Source organism: Mustela erminea, chromosome 14 (genome assembly GCF_009829155.1).
Source record: "Mustela erminea isolate mMusErm1 chromosome 14, mMusErm1.Pri, whole genome shotgun sequence".
NCBI classification, from domain to species: domain Eukaryota; kingdom Metazoa; phylum Chordata; class Mammalia; order Carnivora; family Mustelidae; genus Mustela; species Mustela erminea.
In genome coordinates this window covers 57,348,980-57,373,576 of record NC_045627.1, presented here as the reverse complement: position 1 = coordinate 57,373,576, position 24,597 = coordinate 57,348,980, and the positions used below count along the sequence as shown (strand labels likewise).

General features: G+C 36.9%; 1 protein-coding gene across 3 annotated transcripts in view; it reads right to left on the bottom strand.

Moving 5' to 3' along the window:
* TNKS2 (tankyrase 2) overlaps positions 1 to 24,597 on the bottom strand; it is a 70,266-nt gene that overhangs the window by 15,584 nt on the left and 30,085 nt on the right. For 2 of the 3 annotated variants that reach the window (XM_032312100.1, XM_032312102.1), the window contains exons 10-21: positions 22,647 to 22,738; positions 22,474 to 22,552; positions 19,317 to 19,488; positions 16,934 to 17,013; positions 13,009 to 13,154; positions 11,627 to 11,792; positions 10,451 to 10,670; positions 7,531 to 7,640; positions 6,627 to 6,815; positions 4,219 to 4,471; positions 3,290 to 3,372; positions 1,768 to 1,888 (exon numbers count right to left, since the gene is read on the bottom strand). In XM_032312100.1, the coding sequence (XP_032167991.1) occupies positions 1,768 to 1,888; positions 3,290 to 3,372; positions 4,219 to 4,471; positions 6,627 to 6,815; positions 7,531 to 7,640; positions 10,451 to 10,670; positions 11,627 to 11,792; positions 13,009 to 13,154; positions 16,934 to 17,013; positions 19,317 to 19,488; positions 22,474 to 22,552; positions 22,647 to 22,738 (1,711 nt within the window). The remainder of the gene's footprint in view (positions 1 to 1,767; positions 1,889 to 3,289; positions 3,373 to 4,218; positions 4,472 to 6,626; positions 6,816 to 7,530; positions 7,641 to 10,450; positions 10,671 to 11,626; positions 11,793 to 13,008; positions 13,155 to 16,933; positions 17,014 to 19,316; positions 19,489 to 22,473; positions 22,553 to 22,646; positions 22,739 to 24,597) is intronic. The other variant, XM_032312099.1, reaches the window with a different exon arrangement.

Here is a 24,597-nt window from a genome sequence, read left to right as displayed (position 1 = left end):
CACGCGGGGGCAGTGTATCTGTTTCTGCCATCATTTCCTGAGCCTTCCAATCTAGTCTTTTAAACATTTTTAAACATCTTAATTTTTTCAGTGTCCAAGATTCATTGTTTATGCACCACACCCAGTGCTCCATGCAATACGTGCCCCCCTTAATACCCACCACCAGGTTCACACATCCCCTCACCCCTCCCCTCCAAAACCCTCAGTTTGTTTCTCAAGAGTCCACTGTCTCTCATGCTTGTCTCCCCTCTGATTTACCCCAATTCACTTTCCCTTTCCTTTTCCTAATGTCCTCCATGTTATTCATCATGCTCCACAAGTAAGTGAAACCATATGATAATTGACTTTCTCGGCTTGACTTATTTCACTCAGCATAATCTCCTTCAGTCTTGTCCATGTTGTTACAAAAGCCGGGTATTCATCCTTTCTGATGGAGGTGTAATATTCCGTTGTACATATGTACCACATCTTCTTTATCCATTTATCTGTTGAAGGGCATCTTGGCTCCTTCCACAGTTTGGTGACTGTGGCCATTGGTGCTATGAACATTGGGGTACATATGGCCCTGTCTTAAGAACTGTATCCCAGACACTGTATGTTTAATAAACAAACACTGCCTGATTCCTTTTTTAACCTGCCTCTTTCCTAAATGATCCTTGTTAGTTAGTACTCCATTGGAATTTCTGTCCTATCAGATCTACGTACTATTATTCTAGTAGAGTCATGACGGCCATCCACCCACAACTAACTTGAGAGTTCTGGTTTCTCTTCATTTTTGGTGTTTTTTATATTGTATACTAACATTCCAGGGAGCCATGGGTCTTCCCTCCTTTTTATCTTATACAATTTTGTGGTCTATAAGACATATTCCAGACTGCCTCACATTTTAAACATTTTTGCCTTAGACCCTGCCAGGCAAGTAAAGCGCATCTACCTTTAATTAGTCCTATTCCAGAATTCTAGTTTAAAGTATTCCTTAACTTCAATCACCTAACTTTTAGAGGTATTTTTTCAAGAGATGGACCCTATCCTGCCTATCATACATCCTCCCCTGAAAATGTCTTCATTTTTGTTAGTCTAAGTTTTTCTTAGACTCTAGGTGTATAGCCAGGACTTCAATGACAGGAAGTATCTAACCCCAGAGACAGTAAATCATGCCCTCAGTTTAACTATGGGTCTTGATACTTAGAACACTTCACCTTTTTACCCAGGACCTGGTACACAGGAAATGTTAACGTAACAAATGCAATCTGCATTTTTTAAAAGTACCAACATTCAGAAGAATTAAAGATATTACTCAATGCTGTTTTCCCAGATTTCCTCATTACAACAGGAAAACAAGTTTTCCTAGTACTTCCACTACAGGTGTTTAGAATTTAGCCTTTTACAACAAGAGAGATTTACATTATTTTATGGGCAGACCTGAATGTCTAGGCATTGCCTATTATATTACCATCAGAAAGGAGATATTCAAGTTTCTGATCTTTTAGAATCATAAAATTTTAAGAGCTAGAATAATTTCAGAGCAAAGGCAATCCCCAAACTTCTGATTGGTCAGAAATCTTACTTAGTTTCACATAATTACCGGCAGAAGCTCAGGAAACGTAACAGTAGCAGTGTTATGATTTGATAAGTTTCTCAAATTCTAGTGTTCTTCCTGTTAAATGGACTCGCTCTCACAGGATTTATTAATTATCATTTAGTAAGCTGAGGACTGTCTTATGCCAACTGTTAAAATGATGACAGCATTAATTTAAAATGAAATACCTTGTTGTCCAGAGATAAGTCTCTCAACTCCTTTAATTAGTTTGTGCCTATGTCCATAAGCGTTGATTCCAATCTCCTTCAGCTCCTTGTGCCCCATCTCTACTAATACATCCAAAGTGATCTGACAAAAGAGGATGAAATTGTTTAGAAGACTTATATTTGGTGGACATTCATATACCGGTGTTCTTTTAATGTATTAGATTTATACATTTACTTTGGCTTTTGTGAACAGCTTAGAAATGAAAGCAAACCACTTATTAAATTGAACCTGAAAAGTTACAGCTAATTAAATTTCAGATATGAACTACCAAAAATATCTCAATGAATATAACTACAGTCATTTAAATATAACTATTTAAAACATAACTATTTTAAATATAAAGTTGTTTTCATTTAGCATAAGAACCTGAGCGGACTTAAATTGCAAAACAAAAATGCACATATCCACCATCACTCTACAACTAACTCATTTATACAATGCCTTTACTGCTTCCTCCAGACTCTGGACTACACTAACTGGTACTTCTGCCTCAGGGTTCAAACTATTCCTTTTCCCTCAAATATATTATTCCTACTTTATGAAACCGAAGACATTCAGAAATCCTGTTTTACTTATTTATCTTCCATGAAGCTTTCCCTGAATAGTCCAGAGTGCAGTAACTTTTGTTTGAATTTCTAAAATCTATGCCAAAACTTATTTCTTCATACACTGTTAGAGTTCCATTAAGTAGATCAAAAATTCCTTAGGGATGTAAGTCTGTAACTACCATATTTTCCGTACCAAAAAAAAAAAATCAGTAAATATATTCTGACAGTGTACTTTAAAATAGGACTGTTCTAGAAAAGCCCAGATATACACCCAGCATTCCTATTACCTTCCCATAGTGGCTAGTGAAGTGTCAGATTTAAAGAGTACATAGTGACTGACACAACTGAACTGACCAAACAGAGCTCAAAGATAACCTACTTTGGGGCTAAATAAGTGATGCTTTCCATTAGAGAAAGCTACTTTACTATTACTACATGAGAGTCCATTATTCCATGTATTTTTAAATTTCTTCTTTGATTCTTGTTGACCCATTCATTGTTTAATAGCAAGCTGCATAACCTCCATGTATTTATGGTCTTTCCAAACTTTTTCCTGTGGTTGACTTCAAATTTCATAGCATTGTGGTCAGAAAATATGGTATGATCTCAATCATTTGTTGAGGTCTGATATGTGATTTAGTATGTGATCTATTCTGGAGAATGTCTCATATGCACTTAAAAAGAATATATACTTTAATGTGTTTCCATGTATTTAAAAAAAAAATTTCATCAGAGTCCATCTTTTTGTGTTAATAAACTAAACAGAAATTCCAAGATAGCTAAATTAGAAGAGTGACTGATTTCCAGTCTCTTAAAAAACCATTCTCCTCTTCCTACAAACAGGTTGAATGGTCCAAGGCATTTCAAGTATGTCCTAATTTTTCCTTGAGGTCTTACAGAAAATCAAACCAAGCAAAACAATTCATCTACTCACCTGTTCTCTCTCAAATATATCCATCAGGTGCTCAAGTCCAAGATTTCTTACAAACTGAGTTATGCTAAAATCTACTGCTGGAACTGGAAAATAAAAAAATCCAGAACAAATGAACAAAGTAATGTATATCAACATTATAACATCAGAGTTTTGTGGTATTACTATGCACATGAAAAATGTAAAGATGAAGGAAATACTCATTGGCATTTGGGATATAATACTGAGTATCTGAACATACCATTAAAAATTGCAAAAAGAGAAAGCTACAAAATTTCAACATCATTAGAAGAAACAACCAGTGGGGCACAGATTAAAAAAAAAATCTTTTCATAAAAAAAAATTATTTTTAACTGTATCTTTAAAGTAAGTTTCCATACTGAAGCTAATATGTTTTCTTTAACTCAAAAAAAAAAAAATTCTTATCTTTGAGCATGTAAGCGACTTCACAAAAAAGTTTATGCAAACAAGTTCCACCAAGCTGCATAAGGTGAGATGAAGTAAAAGATAAAGAGAACAGTTTTATAGACTAAGTATGTGCGTCTTTTTCTTTCTCTTAAAAAAGATAATCTTCACAACTGGGTAGTTTGACATGGAGTAAAGGTATTTCATAACTGTAATACACTGGAAGAGGTATATCAAGGCATACCTACTCAACCATAAGACTTCTAAACCTTTCAAAAAGCGTATTTACATCTAAAGAATAGGTCAGCAGCGTAAGACTTATTAAGCCTCAACTCCGAAGGAGAAGTGTCATGAGGAATTCTACTAACATTTAAAGAAAACAAGAAAAGAATAAAACGTAAAGGCTGTGTTAATTAATCTGATACTAACAGTTGTATTTAAGTTTGAAAAATGACTTGTTAGCATTCTAGACGACAAACATGTGGATACATTACAAGATAGAAAATTATTTTTATAGAATGTCTCACCATCCTTTTTCTCCAAACTAGAGGCACCCTCTGTTCCACTTGAACTAACTACTGAAGACAGCTCAGAAAAACTTCCAGATAAGTTGTCAAGACTGCTGGCTGCAGAAAGACTTGATGGGCTGGATGGACCTGAAGACAGAGAATCCCCAGTAGCTCCTGAGCTTCTCATGCCATTGAGCACTTGAGGTTTGTAACATGAAGGCAGAGCAGAAGGGGGCATGGCTGCGGTCAGGAGAGCGCTAACATCATCTGCCTAGGGTGTATGTCAGAGAGAGATTAAATCTGAGATAAGTAAGTTTTAAAATTCTCCTACACCAACAGAATACATTAAAAAATATGACAAATACTCAGCAGATGTGCAAGAGAATTGCATATTATATAAAAACAATTAAAAGTAAGACAAGTGATATCGCCAAACTGTTATTAAATATAAAACAATTCAGAACATGTTTCAAGACACAGAAAGTTAAAAAAAAAACTGTTCAAGTGGCAGAACATAAAAAAAAATCTAACTTTGATACTATGATTTTCTAAAAAAAAACACCAAAATGAGTTATAGTAGTATCAATTTTATTTATTTATTTTAAAGATTTTATTTATTTGAGACAGAGAAAGAGAGAGAGAGAATGAGCAGGGGTGAGGGGCAGAGGGAGAAGCAGACTCCCTGTTGAGCAGGGAGCCTGATGCAGGGCTTGATCCCAGGACCCCAGGATCACAACCTGAACAGAAGGCAAACACTTAGACTGAGCCACCCAGGCACCCTCAAAGATCTTATTTTTAAGTACTCTTTACATCCCACGTGGAGCCCAAACTCAGAAGCCCAAGATCAAGAGTAGTATGCTCTTCTGAGCCAGCAGGTGTCCCTTAACCAGAAATATTTTGCCCCCATTTATAGATGACATGACTGATGCTTAGAGATCACACAAGGTGAAAGCTGTACAACTCTAAGTGGTAGAGCTGGAATTCTATGGCAGGTCCATTTGACTCTGAAGTCCACACCTGTCCTCTAGAGCACTTTATTTCACATCACTTATGTCTGGTGGACTAACAAATGGATGGAATGAACTAGAAAAGTGCACTCTCAGGGTAGTTTGGAAGTAGAAAGACATTTCCCTGAAGAAATATTGCAAACACTGTTGGGCGGTTAGCCTGCTGAGAAAAATCTATTTAAGTCCCAATGCAGCAGAACTAAATCAGCTTCTCAGGGCAACTTGTAACAGTGGAATCTCTCTCAGTAGAAAGCAATCTGTAGGGAAGACTGCCTTTCCGTCTCAATTAGAATTTCTTCTTCTTTTCCCTCCATGGCCCTGGTCAACTTCCTCAGTGATCAAGGCGAGAGAGGCACCTGCATCACAGTGGCCAAAGCAGAGGTCGAGGCTACAATGGAAATGTCTATACGAGTTCCCTTGGGAGATGGAAGGAAAAAAACCAAAACCAAACTAAATGAACAAAAACTTCATAGAAAATTGGAGGAATAAGCTTGTTTTATGAACATTACTGGTAAGGTAAGCAAACAGGAACTTTGGGAAGAGGCCATGTGGGAGGGAAGGGAATCCCTACTAGAAGCTTTGTGGCTACACCCTGAGGGCAATGTCTCTGGCTGGGAAAGTTCATCAAGACCTCTATGTCCTATATGACTCTGCACAGTATGCACCGTTAACAGTCTTCACTGAGGGCCTGCACCTGTTTTGTTTCCCAACAACTAATTTAAGCAGCTATACCATGTACTTTTCTCCTAAAGATTTTATTTTTAAGTAATCTCTACCCCCCAAATGGGACCTTTTTTCCTATTTTCAAAAGCACTTGGGATACAATAACTGATTGATAATCCTATTATTTACATATTATATTTTAACACTAAAGAAGTCCTAAGTTTAAATTGGGCTAAAAAAATAGATTTAGCCACATTCACCAAGAAGACTTTTTTTTTTTTTAATTTTTTAATTTATTTATTTGACAGATAGAGAAAGTACAAGCAGGCAGAGAAGCAGGCAGAGAGAGAGGAGGGGAAGCAGGCTCCCCGCTGAGCAGAGAGCCCGATGTGGGGCTCGATCCCAGGACTCTGGGATCATGTCCCGAGGCGAAGGCAGAGGCTTTAACCCACTGAGCCACCCAGGTGCCCGAGAAGACTTTTTTAAAAAAGATTTTATTTATTTATTTGACAGAGAGAAAGAGATCACAAGTAGGCAGAGAGGCAGGCAAAGAGAGAGGGGGGAAGCAGGCTCCCTGCTGAGCACAGAGCCTGATGCAGGGCTTGATCCCAGGACCCTGGGATCATGACCTGAGCCGAAGGCAGAGGCTTAAACCACTGCGCCGCCCACATGCCCCAAGGAAGACATTTTATACATACCAAGTGAACTTTAAAAAGTCAGAAAAGCACTGAGATTTTTCAGAAGTCCATCACTTACTGAAACTAAATCTAAAGGCGTTTGTCCTTCCTGATTTTTAAGAGTAGGGTCAGCTCCATGGGCCAACAATAAAGCACAAAGCTGTGTTCGTCCCTTTTGTGCTGCTTCATGCAAAGGTGTGAAAGCCCATTTGTCCGTGGCATTGACACATGCGTTATACTTTATTAGTAAAGCTGCTACATCTACATGCTGTAAAAGAAAATACTCCTGTTACAGTCTAAAATATCATCACATTTTAGTTCCTAAAAAGAAACTAGCTATATACCTGTTTTCCATATTTTCAAACCTACTCTGGAAAGGAGAAGAAAAATTGTGTTTCTCCCCAACATCATAACTTATGGATAGTTGATTAAAAATTACAGTAGGCATTTTAATAAACATGAGAAATTATTAAATATTTAAGAATTCTACATAGGACGGGAGCTAAATAAATAAATACAACTTAAACAATTTCTCATTTATTCAAGTGTTATAACTGCTGAACATCAGTTTATAAACCAACAACCTTTCTCAGTTATTCCAACTATACTACTGAATATGGTCAATACTGATTTTAACATTCAGGGCTGTTACGAACTCAGGAACAATGCATCTGAATATCTACAGAGACTCCTAGAAGTGCTAGTGGTTTCCTGGCACCAACAAAGAAACAAAACCATCAACATCTCACTGAAAACAGGAGGTGTTAAAGAAAGTAATACAGTGAATGACAGATGTGCTGCATGTCACACAACTCGCTTACAACAGATTCAGAATTGAGACCTGGACATTATTTAATCTCTTTAGTCCTCATATTTTCTCCTCTATAAAATGAGAAAGTCCAACTAAATGCCCTTTGAATTTCAATACTGATTTCCACTTAAAAAATTTCAGAGATTTTAAAAGGTAATGTGAAAGAACTTACCCCGTAAGATGCCGCATTATGTAAAGGAATAAGTCCTCCTTTGTCCTGGGCATTCACATCAGCTCCATGTTGCAACAAATACTCTGCAACCTCTAAATTATTATAACCAGCTAATTTAGAAAAAAAGTAAAATTACTTTCACTTGTTATTTATAGACAATGACATCTATATATCTGTATAAAAAGCACATATATTCTTAAAAAACAAAAAAGAGAGAGATTTTATAGAAATCTGATTATTCCCCAACAGAGTCTATTAAAAATTTAGCTTAAGGAAAAAACTGTCCACTGGTCTCAAGTTGGAGCTTTCAGTGATGCCACTCACTCATTTCAGAAACTCTCAAAAGTTAAAACTGATCGATTTGCTCGTACCTTTCCTTCTAAAGTCTTCTACCAAAGTCCCTGGCTTTATTGTTGTTATATGCAACTTCCTAAACTCAGGCACGTGGTCTCAAGGACTACAAGTAAAAGGCACTCAAATATATAAAAACCAAGTTAGGAACACAAGTGGCCGGCAGAGTAGGAGGCCGCACACCAGCATTTTCCCAGAAGGACACAAAGACTCTCTTTTTGTAGAGAGAGATCTTAGGGATAAACATCTCTGCAAGTATGGCAGCAAAATCTAATGTTAAAGCCATGAAATAAAACTTGGTATATTATAAATGTGCCATAACCTCTTAGCTGTCATCTTGGGAATTGTCAGCTATCTCAGTACAGTCCTATGATAAAAGTGTATTTTATCTGATGCATAATCACAGATTGAGAGCAAATCTAGAACTTAACTTTGTCAACATAAAACGAGCTACCACGTGAAACTTTAAAACAGTTCAAAATATTTTTCACATTTATTTTCTTGTAGTTTTTATTCTTATGCTTAAGGATTTAAAGCCAAAAAATTCAGTAAGATCAAGGAGGGAAAACAAAACCAAAGAACTACCATTAGCTAAGTATTACAATGAATCCCAAAGTCCTTCCAGGTCTCAAGGTATAATACTACACAAGTAGGCAGAAATTTTTCTACATACAACCTATTTACCACTTACAAAGACAACATGGATTTATACATATGTATTTTTCAAGGTTTTTATTTGAGAGGAAGAGAGAGCAGGATAGAGAGGAAGCAGAGGGAAGGAGCAGAGGAGAGAGAGGGAGAAGAAGGCTCCACGTTGAGCATGGAGTCCAACATGGGGCTCGATCCCAGGACCCTGGGCTGAAGACAGACGCTTAACCAACTGAGCCACCCAGGCACCTGACAACATGGGTTTAAAGAGTAATTATTAGGGGCGCCTGGGTGGCTCAGTGGTTTAGGCCTCTGCCTTCGGCTCAGGTCATGATCTCGGGGTCCTGGGATCGAGCCCCACATCGGGCTCTCTGCTCAGCGGGGAGTCTGCTTCCCCCTCTCTCTCTGCCTGCCTCTCTGCCTACTTGTGATCTCTATCAAATAAATAAATAAAAATCTTTAAAAAAAAATAAAAATAAATAGTAATTATTAAACTTTCTAGAGAAGCTACCATAAAGATACAGAAAAGCTACTGTAAATAAATATACCCAGCATAATTCAAATATACGCAGGTCACATCCTGTCTGCATAGATGAGAAATTCCTGATTGCCCGTGGAACTAAAAGCCTTTTTTTACCATGTTAATGTGTGGTTATCACTTTCAAAATTCTCTAAAAGACATACAGAGCAATTCTTTTCCTTGGACAGTGGGTGAAAATTTAAAAATACAAATCACACATCACCAAAATTATCTTTTAAATACTAGGAACACACTTAGTTATTCACACTAAGACTAAAATAAACAGGAAAAAAAAGAGAAGGGTAGACTTCCATCTCCCATATTACACAAAGTGGCAGAAACACCTGCATTACTTTTTTTCTTTTTAGACTGTATGTATTTAGATCAACTTGTATGAGTCAAATTATGTCTACAATGTAACACCACTGAAGTATTAGTTGTAAGCTCAGTGATTTTAATGGCCCACTCCCTAGCATTTTCAATGCAGCTAAAGAAACTGAACTGAAATGCCATGCATTTGCACTGGGGAAAAAAAAAAAAAAGGTGCACTGTGTCAATTTCACGAGTGAAACTTATAAAAAAAATGTTATGTACTCAATTGTTTCCCAAATTCTTATATTGGCTGTCACTATTTTAGCATGTGACTTTGTAATAGGAGATAAAATCTTTAAAGAGGTAATAAAGTTAAAATGAGGCTGTTAGTGAAGGTCCTAATCGCATCTGACTGGTGCCCTTATAAAAGATTAGGACGAACAGTGAGAGACACGAAACACGTGCATACAACTTTGACAAAAGGCCAAGTCACGATACAGTTAGAAAGTGGCCATCTGCAGGCCGAGAAGAGAGGCATCAGGAGAAACCAATGCTGCCAATGCCTTTATCTCCAACAACTGGGAGAAAAGAATCTTCTGTTAAGTCACCCGGTCTGTGGTACCTTGTTACAGCAGACCTAACGAATTAATATAACAACTCTGGCAATAGGTTTATGTGACCTTTGAAAGCCTTAAGATTTTTTTTCTGCTTTAATGAATGGCTGTCATCAGAAGAATGGAAAGCTTTAACTTTCCATGAGGAAGGCACGCCGAAGCACGCTGATTTTTCAAGTTTCTATAGCCAAAACTCACTCAAGGAAAAAGGATTTAAAACTATGGTGACTGGAATAGAGATTCTAAAGCACTACAGTGACTGGCAGATTCTCCTTCCATTGTTCTTACTGTGGCAATGCACCAGTACTAAAGTGAACACGAAACATAGCTGGCCTCTACGAACACACTCAGGTGTAATGGTAGCATTAGGAAATATTTGAACTGCATCTTCTCAGTTTACTTTCAGGAAATATTTTACTCTGGTAAAATGAACCTCAGATGTTGAGCTTAAACCTGTGAAACTTCGATCACTTACCTGCTAAATGTAAAGGGGTTGAATGTCGGCCTTGGGTATCACGGCAATTTACATTATCAGGAGAAGACAACTTCTTTACTCTGGCCAAACAACCCTTCTTGGCAGCATCTAACAAAGCTGCATCTCCCCTAAGTAGATCTTGGATATCCGTATCTCCATCTTTAACAAGATCCAAAGGGGTATTTCCATCCCTGTTTTTCTTTGTAGGGTCTGCACCATGCTGAGTATGCGAAAAACAAAGAGGAACTGGCTTAAGATTGCCCTTAGTCTATGAGAAAATAGTTAATGGAACTATAGCAAACAACCCTATTTTATACTGGGAGACGCTACCTTAAAGGTTAACATGTTTGTTGTATTTAATATAGCACACAGAAAATTATAATAAAAAGAATACAGAGGCAGTTAAACATTACTGGGCTTTTATAATGCAACTTATTTATTATCATTATTATTCTTCTATCTTAAAGTAGGCTCCATTCCCAGTGTGGGCCTTGAACTCATGACCCTGAGATCAAGCACTGCATGTTCTTCCCACTGAGCCAGCCAGGAGCCCCTATAATGCAATTCAGTAAAAATTTAAACTGCATTCAAAATAAGGCAGAATTTCATGAACAACTTATTTTCATAATCCCTGAGATAAAGTATAAATTTAGCTATTTCTTTTTTAAAAAAAATTTAATGTATTTCTTATTAAGAAAGCACTATGCCCAATGTTGGCTTGCACTCATGACCCCAAGATCAAGAGTTGCATGAGCTACTGACTAAGTGAGCCAAGTACCCTAACTTTTGTTTTTACTGTAAATTATCTACACGGATACCTGAATTAAACCAGTACTATCAATTTTATCGGTGCCAAATTATATCTGGCTTATAAATTACATAATCTATCAAATATTTTGAGGTTAAAGGTTAAAGAAGTATATAGGAAAAATTAGGATAATAATCAGGTAACTGTTACTTGATGATAGCTGGCTTTATACAATAATAAATCTATGTGTGGTAAACATCCCCATAGAGTAAAATAAAGTGTTCATGGCATTTATTCTGAAATCTAGATTGAGAATTATATAGCTTTGCTTCATACCCCTTTACCAGTTTAAGTTTATATTGAAAGTTATTAGAAATATAATAGACATCTAGTAATAAATCAGGTCCACAGTAAGTACATAAATATACCTGGAGCAGGAGTTTGCAAATTTCGTATTTTCCTTTTGCTGCAGCTTCATGTAAAGGTGTAAATTTCCATAAATCAGCTACATTAACTACTGCTCCATGCTTAACAAGAAGTTCTGCAACTTCATAATGTCCGTAAGAACATGCATTGTGCAAAGGTACAAGTCCTCTGAAATGAAAAATTACATAAGCAATGCACCACAAAGATATGTTTAATTTAGATAACTGCATATAGCTGATAAATTTCTTCAGCTGCGTAAGAAATCACACTGCTTGTATTTTATAGAACCTGAATTTACTGAAACAGAAATGGAATTATTTTTGGAGGGTGTGGGGAGGAAATTTTAAAAATATAAACATTTTTCTCTTTTTCTTTTTGGTGGGAGCAATAGTAAAATGATAGTACAAAGCTCCGGAAGAGGGAGGGGACCTGAGAGATACTTTAAATTGTAGAGAACATAACAAACACCTATAGACTCGATCTAGAATTGAGGTATATTTTAAAGATTTTATTTATTTATTTATTTAGAGAGCAAGCACATAAGGGAGCCGGAGGGGTGGTGGGGTAGGGGGGTTAGAGAGGGAGGTTGTAGGGAGAGAGAAAAACCTCAAGCAGACTCTGAGTGGAGCTTAATTCCCCGACCCCCAGATCATGACCTGAGCTGAAACCAAGAGTCAGCTGCTTAACCAACTAAGCCATAACTAAGCCATAACCTTAAAGAGTCAGCTGCTTAACCAACTAAGCCATAACTAAGCCATAACCTTAAAGATACTTTAAATTGTAGAGAACATAACAAACACCTATAGACTCGATCTAGAATTGAGGTATATTTTAAAGATTTTATTTATTTATTTATTTAGAGAGCAAGCACATAAGGGAGCCGGAGGGGTGGTGGGGTAGGGGGGTTAGAGAGGGAGGTTGTAGAGAGAGAAAAACCTCAAGCAGACTCTGAGTGGAGCTTAATTCCCCGACCCCCAGATCATGACCTGAGCTGAAACCAAGAGTCAGCTGCTTAACCAACTAAGCCACCCAGGGACTCCAAGAATTGTCTATCTTTGAAGAAAAATAATTTTAAGATAAACTGGAAGAATTCAAATCTCCTCAGTGCAAACTGAAAAAATTTATTATATTGAAAATCAATCACACTAATCTCCTTAGTTATTATAAGATTATAAGGCATGATGCACTAAGTCTATATAAAGGCTAATCATCATAAAGTGTTAACTGAAACCAAGAAGCGACATTTAAGCCAGTGTTAGGTAACAGACCTGCCCGAAAACAAAAGAGCCACAACTACCATAAAATTATTAAAAAAATATTTTCCCAGATTTTCCTAAGAAGGTCAGATGAAGGAAAAGGGGCCATGGCAATCACTGGTACTTGCCCTTTGTCTTTGGCATGCACGTCGGCTCCGTGCTGCAGCAGGTACTCCACCACAGACACCCTGTTGTAGCCAGCTGCGAAATGTAGCGGCGTAGACTGACGCCCTTCAATGTCTCTGCAGTTGACACTCTGGACAGTACACAGTTTCTGCAGGATGGAACACAGTATACATGTGACACTATATATTCTGATTGGTTTTCATTCATTTAGTAGAAATTTCAAACGTCTGACTGAATTTCTTGTCTCATTAAAACAGTATTCTTAGAAATGACTTATTCTTAGTTCACCCTGTCGTTTATTGGGATTCCCTGTGGTCCTCTTATCTATGTATCACCTTTTGCTAAAGCTAGTGGGTAAATTTTACCATTATTACTACTACTATTTACGTAAAGGTAATCTAAAGCACCAATTATTGGCAATCCTAACTTCCATTTTGTGACAAATACAAGTAGAGGTAAGCTGGTCCTGGGGTTTGTTAAGAATGCAGAATCTCAGAACCCCATCTACTGAGTCAGAATCTGCATTTTAACAAGGTTCCTAGATGATCTGTAAGCACCTTAAAGTTTAAAAAGTTCTGCTCTACATCAGCAGTTCTCAAATGTTCCTGTGCACTGGGTCCTGCCTCCAGATTTTCCAATTTAGTGTGTCTGGGGCGGGGCCTGAGAACTTGCATTTCTTTTCTTTTTTTTTTTTTTTGAAAATCTGCATTTCTAACAAGTTCCTAGGTAATGCTCATAATCAAGAACTAGACTTATGATCCTTGGGAAAACTAAAAAAATAGTAAAATACTTGTGTTCTGTGGTCTAGATGAGGAAGACTGGCTGAGAAAAGCTTTAAGAGTAACACTTTTATTCATGCTTGTATGAAAAATACAAATGTTTGGGGAAAGAAAGAAACATAAATAATAAATCATGGTGCTCAAAAAAAGTTTAAGGACTATCCATATTAGAAAGACTTTTTATGGGGCGCCTGGGCGGCTCAGTGGGTTAATCCTCTGCTCAGGTCATGATCTCAGGGTCCTGGGATCGAGCCCCGCATCCGGATCTCTGCTCAGCAGGGGGGGCCTGCTTCCTCCTCTCTGCCTCCTCTCTGCCTGTGTCTCTGCCTACTTGTGATCTCTGTCTGTCAAATAAATAAATAAAATCTTAGAAAAAAAAAAAAAGACTTTTTACTATTCTCTCATACCCTATCCCTTAGGGATACCCTAAGCATAATAAATCAATGGAGGAAGAGATCTGTGGGTTTAACCTCAACGGTTTTAATTACTGGACTGATAAAGCTTTCTTATGCTTCCCAAACAAGAGGCTGTTAGGTATATGGACTCAAGGTCCCATTTCAGACAGTATTTTATGGCTTTGAAGAAGGGCTCTAGGTAGGAATGAGGTGTTTTTTTTTTTTTTTTTTTTAAAGAGTTTATTTATTTGAGAGAAAGAATGAGAGAGAGCACGTGTGCACATGAAAGGGGAGAGGGTCAGAAGGAGCAGCAGACTCCATGCTGAGCAGGGAGGCCAATCTGGGACTCACTTCATCTGATCACGAGACTCTGGGATCATGACCTGAGCTGAAGGCAGTCACTTAACCTACTCAGCCACCCAGGCGCCCTAGGAATGAATATTTTTCATACATGTGCCAAGAGCTACTAGGTTGGGTAGTTTTCACTACTCACTTTACTCCCCACTTCTCAGTTTAGTTCTGTGTACTCAGAGACAAGTTTTCTAATACTTAGTAAGAAGTATCTAGCCTGATGGATCTCCACTAAACATCACATAATTAAGTGTTCACTGGGTAATACGCAGATGTTACTGTCCCAGTAATTCACACCAAGCCTCCTGTCTATAGATAGGTAACAGCTACAAAGGTTGTGAAGATAAACTACTATCAAGTGAAATTTTTTTTTTTTTAAGATTTTATTTTTGGGCAATCACACGCAAGGTGGGGCTTGAAACCACAACCCTGAAATCAAGAGTCATCTGCCCCACCAACTGGGCCAGCCAGGTGCCCCGCCACCAAGTGATTTTAAAAGTAGGGGTAAGTGAAGATGGCCAGATACTTACACAGAGAATGAAGAGAGAAAGGATGGGCTTCTTCAATCCATTACTGGGCATTATTTTGTTCTGTAAGTCCCAATTCCTGCCCCCAGCTCTTCTCTTTATCTATTTCTTCCTCTAGACTCCTTTTATCTTTTTTTTTTTTAAAGATTCTATTTATTTATTTGACAGACAAAGATCACAGTAGGCAGAGAGGCAGGCAGAGAGAGAGGAAGAGAAGCAGGCTCCCTGCTGAGTAGAGAACCTGATGTGGGCTCGACATGACCTGAGCCAAAGGCAAAGGCTTTAACCCACTGAGCCTCGCAGGCGCCCCTGAACTCCTTTTATCTTTATGAAAACAAAGTCTAGCCAATATTATATATACTGAATATAGCTTTATGCTCTTTAACATATGTAAGCACATGAACATTTGAAAATTTTACCCCCTCAACAAAAAATCAGCTAGTTGACCTTTAACTAATTGCCTTTAATTTTTAAATTAATTTTCCAGGAAAAAAAAAATCAACTCATTTCTTTTAACTTAAGTGACTTGTTTTTCCACAAGTCAGTAATACTTGGTAATAGAAACCAAATTCTCTTTCTAGTATCTTATTAACCTTCCACTTACGGGAATGAAAATATAAATATAAAACATGTCAAACAATAAGATTCCATTATAATGTTTTTTTTTTTTGAAAAATGAAATTATTAAAAAATAAAATCTTAAATTACTTGGAGATGACTGTACTATCTACAGAGATAAAGCAGAAAAGATCACACTGACTTTTAAATAAACTTCCTGAAATCTCTTTAAGGATAGTGATGTGTTTCCTCAAAGCTCAAGTTCAGATGAGACCAACGTATTTCGTTCTCTGAGAATCTAAAATTGACTTTATGTCATTTGTCTGTTCAGGACTGAGGACACCAAACAAAAACAACAGTGAATCTTCTTCATGTAGCTACTTCCGTCACAAATTTATAAATTTAGATTTTTATAAAACTTATTGCATGTCATTGTTCCCTTAAATAGGATGAGCACTGTTTTTGAAAAAGTCTAGGAGTAAGGGGGGCAGGGTTGGGGGGAATATAACAAAGATTTTTTCTCCCTGATAGCTTTGGGAATTAAAAGTAACATTAGAATAAAGTAGAAAAAACCTCAAAACCCAAAACCCCAGTGCATTACTCAAGAATTATTTCATTCATAAAACATGTTAATTTTTTTTATCTATATTAGTTTAATGGAAAAGTAGTCTTGCTCTTTCAAAATGTAAAGCTTCTGAGTTATTTACTGGGATATACAACTTCTGTAGGTAACAGAAATATCTGGTACAGGCATTAAGACACTACATATGACTCTATGGTAAAAAGTAAAGGAAAATCTGAGGAAGGGTTATTCTATGGAGGACAACCATGGGAGATGGGCCATGTAAGAGCTGAAGTTGGCTAGATGAACTGAAGATTATTAGGAGACAGTGGCTCTGAAAAATGGCAGCACAGTGGTAGAGAGGGCAAAGAAATGAAACCAGAAGAAATACACTGACACAGTGACACACTGTTTAGTAGTTCTTGGTCCCTTCCTGTTTTATGTGTCATATGTAAATAAATGACAATAATCTGGTATCTTATTCTTTTAAAGGGACAAATCGGTTCTTTAAATGAAATTTATTTCCATAAACATGCCCTTTATTTAAATCTGTGATTGTCAGGTATTTACTGAGATGCATGTGAAAAGTTTCTTTGCTAACAAAGATTCTCACTTGTGGAGAACTAGAGTATCATTATTAACCTTTTAAAACAAGGCACATATAAGTAACTAGGCTCTTCATTACAACAATACAGATTCATTAAACACTGCAAATAAAAATCTAAACTTAACAAAAATGCAAGATCATATCTTACTTTTACAGTTTCTACATCGCCAGCCTTTGCAGCTTCCAGCAATTGTCTGTCTGCTTCTGAATTACCTAATGGGATGCCTTCTAAAAAGAGAGAAGGAAAGAGTGATTAAAACTCCCACAGAGAAGGCAGGACTAAGCTTTAAGAGAGGCATTTATCTTAAAGTTCTCTTATAGTTTGGTAGGTTATATAGTAAATCTCCATGGTAGTAGAGGAAAACCAGAAAGACTTAAAAATTTTTGTGAGACAAAAAGAAGTTTTTCTGGGAGGAAACATTTCATGTATATAAATATAAGTAAGCAAAATGTATGGAAATGTGAATAATAAATATGATTAAAACAATATAATGGAATATAAAACAGATGAAAGAAAAAAAAAAGGATCCATTACTTATCAAATTGGCATGTTCTACAACCAACGCCACCGGATGGAAAAGTTTTAAATTAGGAGACCAATAGCTAGAGACCTAACCATGGTTCTGCCCTTAACTAGCTATGTGAACTGGGTCAAGGGGCCCTCAGATTTTTTCAGTTCTAAAAAGAGAAAAGATGGACTAGAAGATAACTCAAGTCATTTTCAGGTCTGAAATTCTGTTTCATAGCTCATTTAAAATTTCACAGGAAAGGAAGCAAACATGTACCTTTGTATCTTAGAACAAAATAAACTCCAATGGATTAAAGACTTAAGGGTAAAAAAATTAAAATTTAAAAATACTAAAAGAAAATGTAAGTGAATATTTTTATATACTTGGAATAAAAAAGCATCTCAGAGTAAGTACACTGAAGGCAGAACCAATATTGATTTGGAAGAATATGTCAAGCAATAATATAACATTAAACGAAGTTAGAAGGCAAATAAAAAATGGGACAAATACTGCAATATGTATCTTAAAAATGCAAATTAAAATAATGAGATCCTGGGTTTTTCTTTTGCATCCATTAGTGGTCAAAGAGGAAATGGGGGAGCTACACGGACAGTATTTCTATACTTCATGTTTAAAAAAAAAAAAAAAAGCATCTATTACTTCTCAAGTTCATACACACACATTCACCAACGGAAAGATTAAGAAATCAGAATACCCGGTTCTGACAAACAGGTCTTGTCATATGCTGTTAGCAGGAGTATAAAATGGTACTTAACCACCTTTCTAAAAGATGATTTAACAATTACATGTTAATCCGTTGACGTGGAAATTCTACTTCAACAATTTACTCTAAGAAACTAGGTGAAGGGGATGCTTGGGTAGCTCAGTCAGTTAAGAGCCTGCCTTCAGTTCAGGTCACAATCCCACAATCCTGGGATCAAGTTCTGTTTTGGGCTCTCTGCTCAGCGGAGAGCCTGCTTCTCCCTCTCCCTCTGCTGCTCCCCCTGCTTGTGCTCTAACACTAGCAGGAAAGGTTAAGAAATCACACTTAGCACAAACTAGTAAATGTCCATCACAAGGCAACTGAATAGGATTAACACTGACACCCCAAAACTGACACTGAAACAAATGTGCAGTACATGAGGAACTAAAGGGAATCCTGAAAGTCTTGTAGTTTAGTTCAGTGTTGGCAGTTCCCAGGATGTTTTGTCAACCTGCCTTCACCTATTCAGTGTTTTTCTCAAAAGGTAGTTTCTAGATCATAGGCATAATGACCATCAAAGATGACTGTTAAAGATACAGGAGGCTCGATCTGTTATATTTCTTCTCATTTGAGTTTTCAGGTACCAAAGTCACTTTAAAATTAGACGAGATTTCTAGGGTGAAATGTATAACCTATGCAAAATGTATAGATACTTGATCTAAAATATTTAAAAATATAATAAATATGCTCATATTCAATAGTTAAATGTTTTAGTAAGTCAAATAATGGATTACCTTGTACAAAAACTGTACATGCCTCATAATATAAAGGACCTAAAGAAACTGTGAAGAGGCAGGGCCAGTCTTTATCGAGTATTACTTATCATTATGGATGCTCAACTGAGCTACCTTTTTGTGTTTTCCTGTCTTAAAAAAAAAGCAACTATTACATCTTAAACACTTTCTAGATAAAAACTTAAGAGCCAACTATTAAGAGAAATTGAGCAGATAATGCTTCTGGAACAAAATCACAGTAAGACTTAATGACATCTGGAACACTGAGTATAATGAATTAAGAAGTAATAGCCAAATACTCCACATTTTCTTTTTATTACCAACTTCTACATAGTACGTGACAAAATTTATTTTTATTTTTGAAGTTTTATGTATTTAAGCATCTCTACACCCGAAGTGGGGCTCAAACTCACAACCATGAAATCGAGAGTTGCATGCTATTCTGACTGAGCCAGCCAGGCACCCCTGTGTGAAAAAACCAAAAGGGTAATTTTGAAAAGCTGACTTCATGAAAGCATGGACTACCTTGAAGAAGCTGCTGCACATTTTCATTTCCCATCTGTAAGGCAGTAAAGCCCTGAAGGGATATGATGCTGGGATCGCACCCATAGCTCAGGAGTAGGCGGCAGGTTTGCAGATGACCACAGTGTGCAGCTCTGTGCAGAGAAGTCTGACCGAGGTTATCCAGAGCATTCACCTTAACAATGCAGAAAAAGCTAAAATTAGCCTGAAGCCTCAAAATGTAAAACCATCTAATCATGTATTTAACGCTTGCTACTAATTTAAAAATCCCAATTATTTTCTCATGAAGTCTATTTTCCAGTGCCAAAACAAGTGTTTTTGCTTCAATCTAGAACATAAATTCACAAGCTCATGAAATCTGGTATCAGAAGAGATCCTTTCTTGAATTAAAAGCAGGAAATCTGAGTAATAGTTGTGTTTGGCATTAATAGTATTAGTATAATTTACTGCATTTAGAGGTAGGCATTGCATAAGAAAGCTTAATCCATATGTTTTTATGGATCTCTAAAGTCCAGAAATGTGGAGACTAACCCCAAGACAGGCAACAGTAACAAAGCTGGAGACTAAATTAGCATTAAAACATTTATTCCTACTGGCTTAATCTTCTATTTTTATCATGTAAAATATAATCCCTATAGATAAATACATCATGGTCTATATACACAAAAAAATACTTTTGAGCAATAAAAAGGAACAAATGATTGGTATATGGACGAATCTCCAAAATATACAGAGGAGAAAGCCTTACAGAAGAGTATGCATTGTACAATTTCATAGACATGAAGGCCTAGAACAGGCAAATTAATCTACACAGGAAATAAATTAAATGGCTGTTGCATCTAGGGGTGGCGATTGCCTTGGATGGGCTCCTTCTGTAACTTCTATACCTTGATGAGTTTTGGTAACACACGTGTATACATTAGTCAGACTTCAGGAGATGTACATTTAAGATTTGAGCATTTCACTGCATGTAAGTTCTGCACTCCCAAAAAACCTGTAAATAAATTCTGACCTCTAGATGATGCCTATATGGATATTTAGGGAGAAGTGTATAGCAATTTGCAAATACTTTGAAATGTGTAACATGTATGTATACATTTATGGGTTGATAAAGGAGAAACTGATGGATATGTAATAAAATACAGTAAAAAGAAGGGTCCCTGGGTAGCTCAGTTGGTTAAGTGACTGCCTTCAGCTCAGGTCATGATCCGGGAGTCCTGGGATCAAGCCCCACATCAGGCTCTCCGCTCCATGGAAAGTCTGTTTCTCCCTCTGACCTCCCCCCTCATGCTCTCTCACCATCTGTCTGTCTGACTGTCTCTCTCTCAAATAAATAAATAAAATCTTAAAAAAAAATAAAGTAAAATGTTAACTCCCCCATCTCATCTTCACCTGCACCCTTCCCCACCAGTGTAATCTGAGACATAGTCCAATTCATATTCATGGAACTGAAGAATATGTGAACAGCAATGTAGTAAGACTTTCTCAGAGAAACCAAAACTGGATTATAAATTGCTTATCTCCATGCTTATGGAACTTGAAAACTGATCTAAAACGATGAGGACAATTAATCTACTTATTCACATGCCAAAACTCACTGAAATGTGAAATACATCCACTTGAAAACTTTATTTGGGTACCACTTTGTGTTAAGATCAGGGTGACAAACTTCTTCTGGTTTGCCTGGGACTTTCCTGGTTTCAGTACTAATAGTCCTGTGTTTCTGCAAGTCCCTCTGTTCCTGGACAAACCTGGATGGTTGGCCTCACTAGTCAGGACTGTCTGAGGGAGTTTCACGACTCACATTTAGTATGTATTCAGATATTCTAGTAATGTACCACATGTATGAAAAAAGCAATCAATGAAAAGTTATAGAACAGACAGACAAGATAGGCCAAGCAGTCGAGCAGAATAAACTTTATTTTATTCAATAATTTACAATAGGAAAGATTGAGATTACACATTATCAAGAAATCCCCCCCATATCAAAAAGAAATGAGGACACTGAGAGGAAACAAAGAAAAAGCTGTAGAAAGAATTCTAAGTGCTTCCTTGAGTGGGATACCAAGGAAGGACAAATCAAAAAACTATTCTGCAAAGCACATTTAGGGAAGAGACTTGGGTGTCACCCAAGGGCTAAGGGTCTTACTCCTTTCTTTTCCCTTCATTCACAGCAGTTCCATTCCTTGTTACGTAATGAATTTCTACTAAAGATTTTGTTTGGAAAAGGCAAGAATCTGTGGCTAAAAACTGTAAGACCTGTTGCATTTGGTGACTGTCATCTCTTCCAATGTGGGATGCCACGTGTATTTTTTACTGAGTAGTAGTTTTCAAAGTTCCTGGGTAAGAAATGATGATTTCTAGCCTGATGAAAACACAATTCGGGGCTGCTCGGTGGCTCAGTGGGTTAAAGCCTCTGCCTTCGGGTCAGGTCATGATCCCAAGGTCCTGGGATCAAGCCCTGCATTGGGCGCTCTGTTCAGCAGGGAGCCTGCTTCCCTTCCTCTCTCTCTGCCTATCTCTCTGCCTACTTGTGATCTCTGTCTGTCAAATAAATAAAAAACAAAACAAAACATAATTATTCCAAGAATAAAATGATTTGTATACAAATGCCAACTAAAGAACACTGACTTCACAGTATGGGGAATTGTTTTCAGTCAAATTATTTAAATAATTTATTTCCTTCTGTTCCAAGTCCTTCGGTTTAGTCATAGAAGTAAGAGAGTAAGACAGACTGTGGCCAAAGGTAAACAACAAGAGTTACCATGGTAGCCAAGGAACAGAAGATATGAGAGAGAAAAGACTGGAGATGACTGGTCATAAAAAGTGGGTCTCTAGCTGAGGATATTCTGAAGAGTATTCTGTTAGAAAAAGAACTTAAGGATAACCCGACTGGTGGGGTGTGGGTAAAAGGAACGGAGAAGGAAGGATATATAGGAAGCATGTATTTTTTTTTTTTTTTTGGGGGAGTAAATCCTTCCTTAGGCTTTCTAGCAAAAAATCAGATAAAGAAAAGTATCTGCTAGACTATTTTAAAGTATAAGTTAAGAGGAAAAAAGTAATACTTATGAGAGTAAGCAGTTTAGGAAGCCAGGAGTTTCATTTGCTGAACAGAAAATAACTCATCGGATTACCAAAGATTACCAAAAAGGAAGTATACCTTTGCTTCATGTTTCACCACTACTTCAACAACGTCATTATGAGCTTTCTCAGATGCCACGTGGAGAGGAGTCAAGAATCTTAAAAAGAAAAAGTAATAAATCAGCCAACAATGTATTTTCCAAAAAAAAAAAAAAAAAAGTGTCAATTTTTAATTACTAAAAGTAGACTTACTCTTTAGTCTTTTCATTGATGTTTGCTCCTTTTCTTAGCAACAGTTCACATATTTGCTTTCTTTTGGGGTATGGAGATGCGGCAGCACAATGCTAGATAATTTAAATTGCAGCATTAATCAAAGACTATACATAACTAATTTTTACTTAAGAACAATTGTGTTTCTAATCAAGAACTAAGAAGTTATTTAACCTCTTTGTTTTTTTGACCTGACTTTGCTACTCAAAGACTTTCTACTGGATAGAATGTACAACAATTACCAAATTCTGGCCCAGCCTGCAAATCCTATTTATCAGATATGTTAACTAAATATTCTGATCAAGTATTTTTATAGTTACCCTGTATCTTTGAAAAAGCCACTACTGATGTAATGAAAATTTAAATTAACATCATGAACACTCCTTTAAATGCTATTCCCACATAGCATGGTTTCTATGTTCTTTTTAAAAGTTTAATTAATAAAACACTCCTAAGGTTGGAGTTTTTTTTTTTTTTTAAAGATTTTATTTATCCATTTGACAGAGAGAGATCACAAGCAGACAGAGAGGCAGGCAGAGAGGGAGACAGAGGGAAGCAGGCTCCCTGCTGAGCAGAGAGCCCAATGCGGGACTCAATCCCAGGACCCCGAGATCATGACCTGAGCCGAAAGCAGCAGCTTAACCCACTGAGCCACCCAGGTGCCCAAGGTTGGAGTTTCTTTACATCAAGTAGTAAGACATTCATCAGCTCTGGATGCTGCCTGGTAACAGCACAGGTCAAACAGCTGACAAGATTAGTATTTACTTCTTTCTCAACGAGTTGCTCAAACAGAATAAGGAGCTTGGATTACTTGTTTGTCAAAATCAATGGGAGAAGATGATACACTCTAAGTTGGAGTTTGCTGCATCTGTATCTATGATATATCAAAGAGGAAAGGAGACAGAAGGTAGGGATTTGCTAGTTATAACCCTAGAATGTATCTCATGATCATGTCCCAAATCTTTGCTCCCCAATATTGAGGATGATAATTACAACAGGTGTTCAATAAATGTCTGGATGCATGAATGACTAGATCAATGTAAAAATACGAAGTTAAATCGAAAGCTTGAGAATTCATGGGATAAAAGTTCTGGATAACTGCTGAACTAAGTTGTTCTATACATCTAAATACACAGTACATATGAAACCTGTTCTTATTTTAACCTGTTGTTAACTATAAAGCTTATCTGATCTTCATGACTTTGCCTCAGATTCATTCACTGTGGCTGCTGTCACCAAAATAATTCCTTTGCCCTCAATAAAACCATTTCTAACAGGTAAACATAGCTACTTTGGTATGTTGTGAGTAATCATCCCAGGACATCTATCAGGATAGCACACAGAATGGAAATGATTTCTTTCCAGGATTTCTTGATCATGTCCATTTCAAAACTGCAATTTTACTCCTCTGTGCCCCATCGTGGGGCAGGGCCCATGATCTCTGGAAACCTGAAGACACTGCCCCTGCACTACAACTATCCACCAACACTTAACTCCTAGTATATTTTAAGATTAATAACAAAAATAAGTTGTTTAATAGCAGAATATTTAAGGGAAGATAATATGCAGTATTAGTTTTTCAGACCAGAAAATTTTCTTCTCAGTCTTTCTTAATTTCTCTGCACCATCTTGATAATGTTATGATTTTAAATTTGCACTAGCATTTCTTATTTGTCTGAAGCTTTGCTTTTCTTTTTTTACTTGGATTTTTTTTTACAACTTCAATTAGCAAAAAGGCTTAGTATGTTTTATAGATAGTTTTGACATAACCTTCACATAGTTCACATCCTGGCATAAGAAAGAAAATTAACCAATAACCAAGAAAATGAATTACCTACAAAATACTAGGTAACTAAGACTGTGAGTTAAATTTGCCCTGAAACACACTGGTTTATTTAGGGTCCTCTTCCCTCATCCAAAGCACATTTTGCAA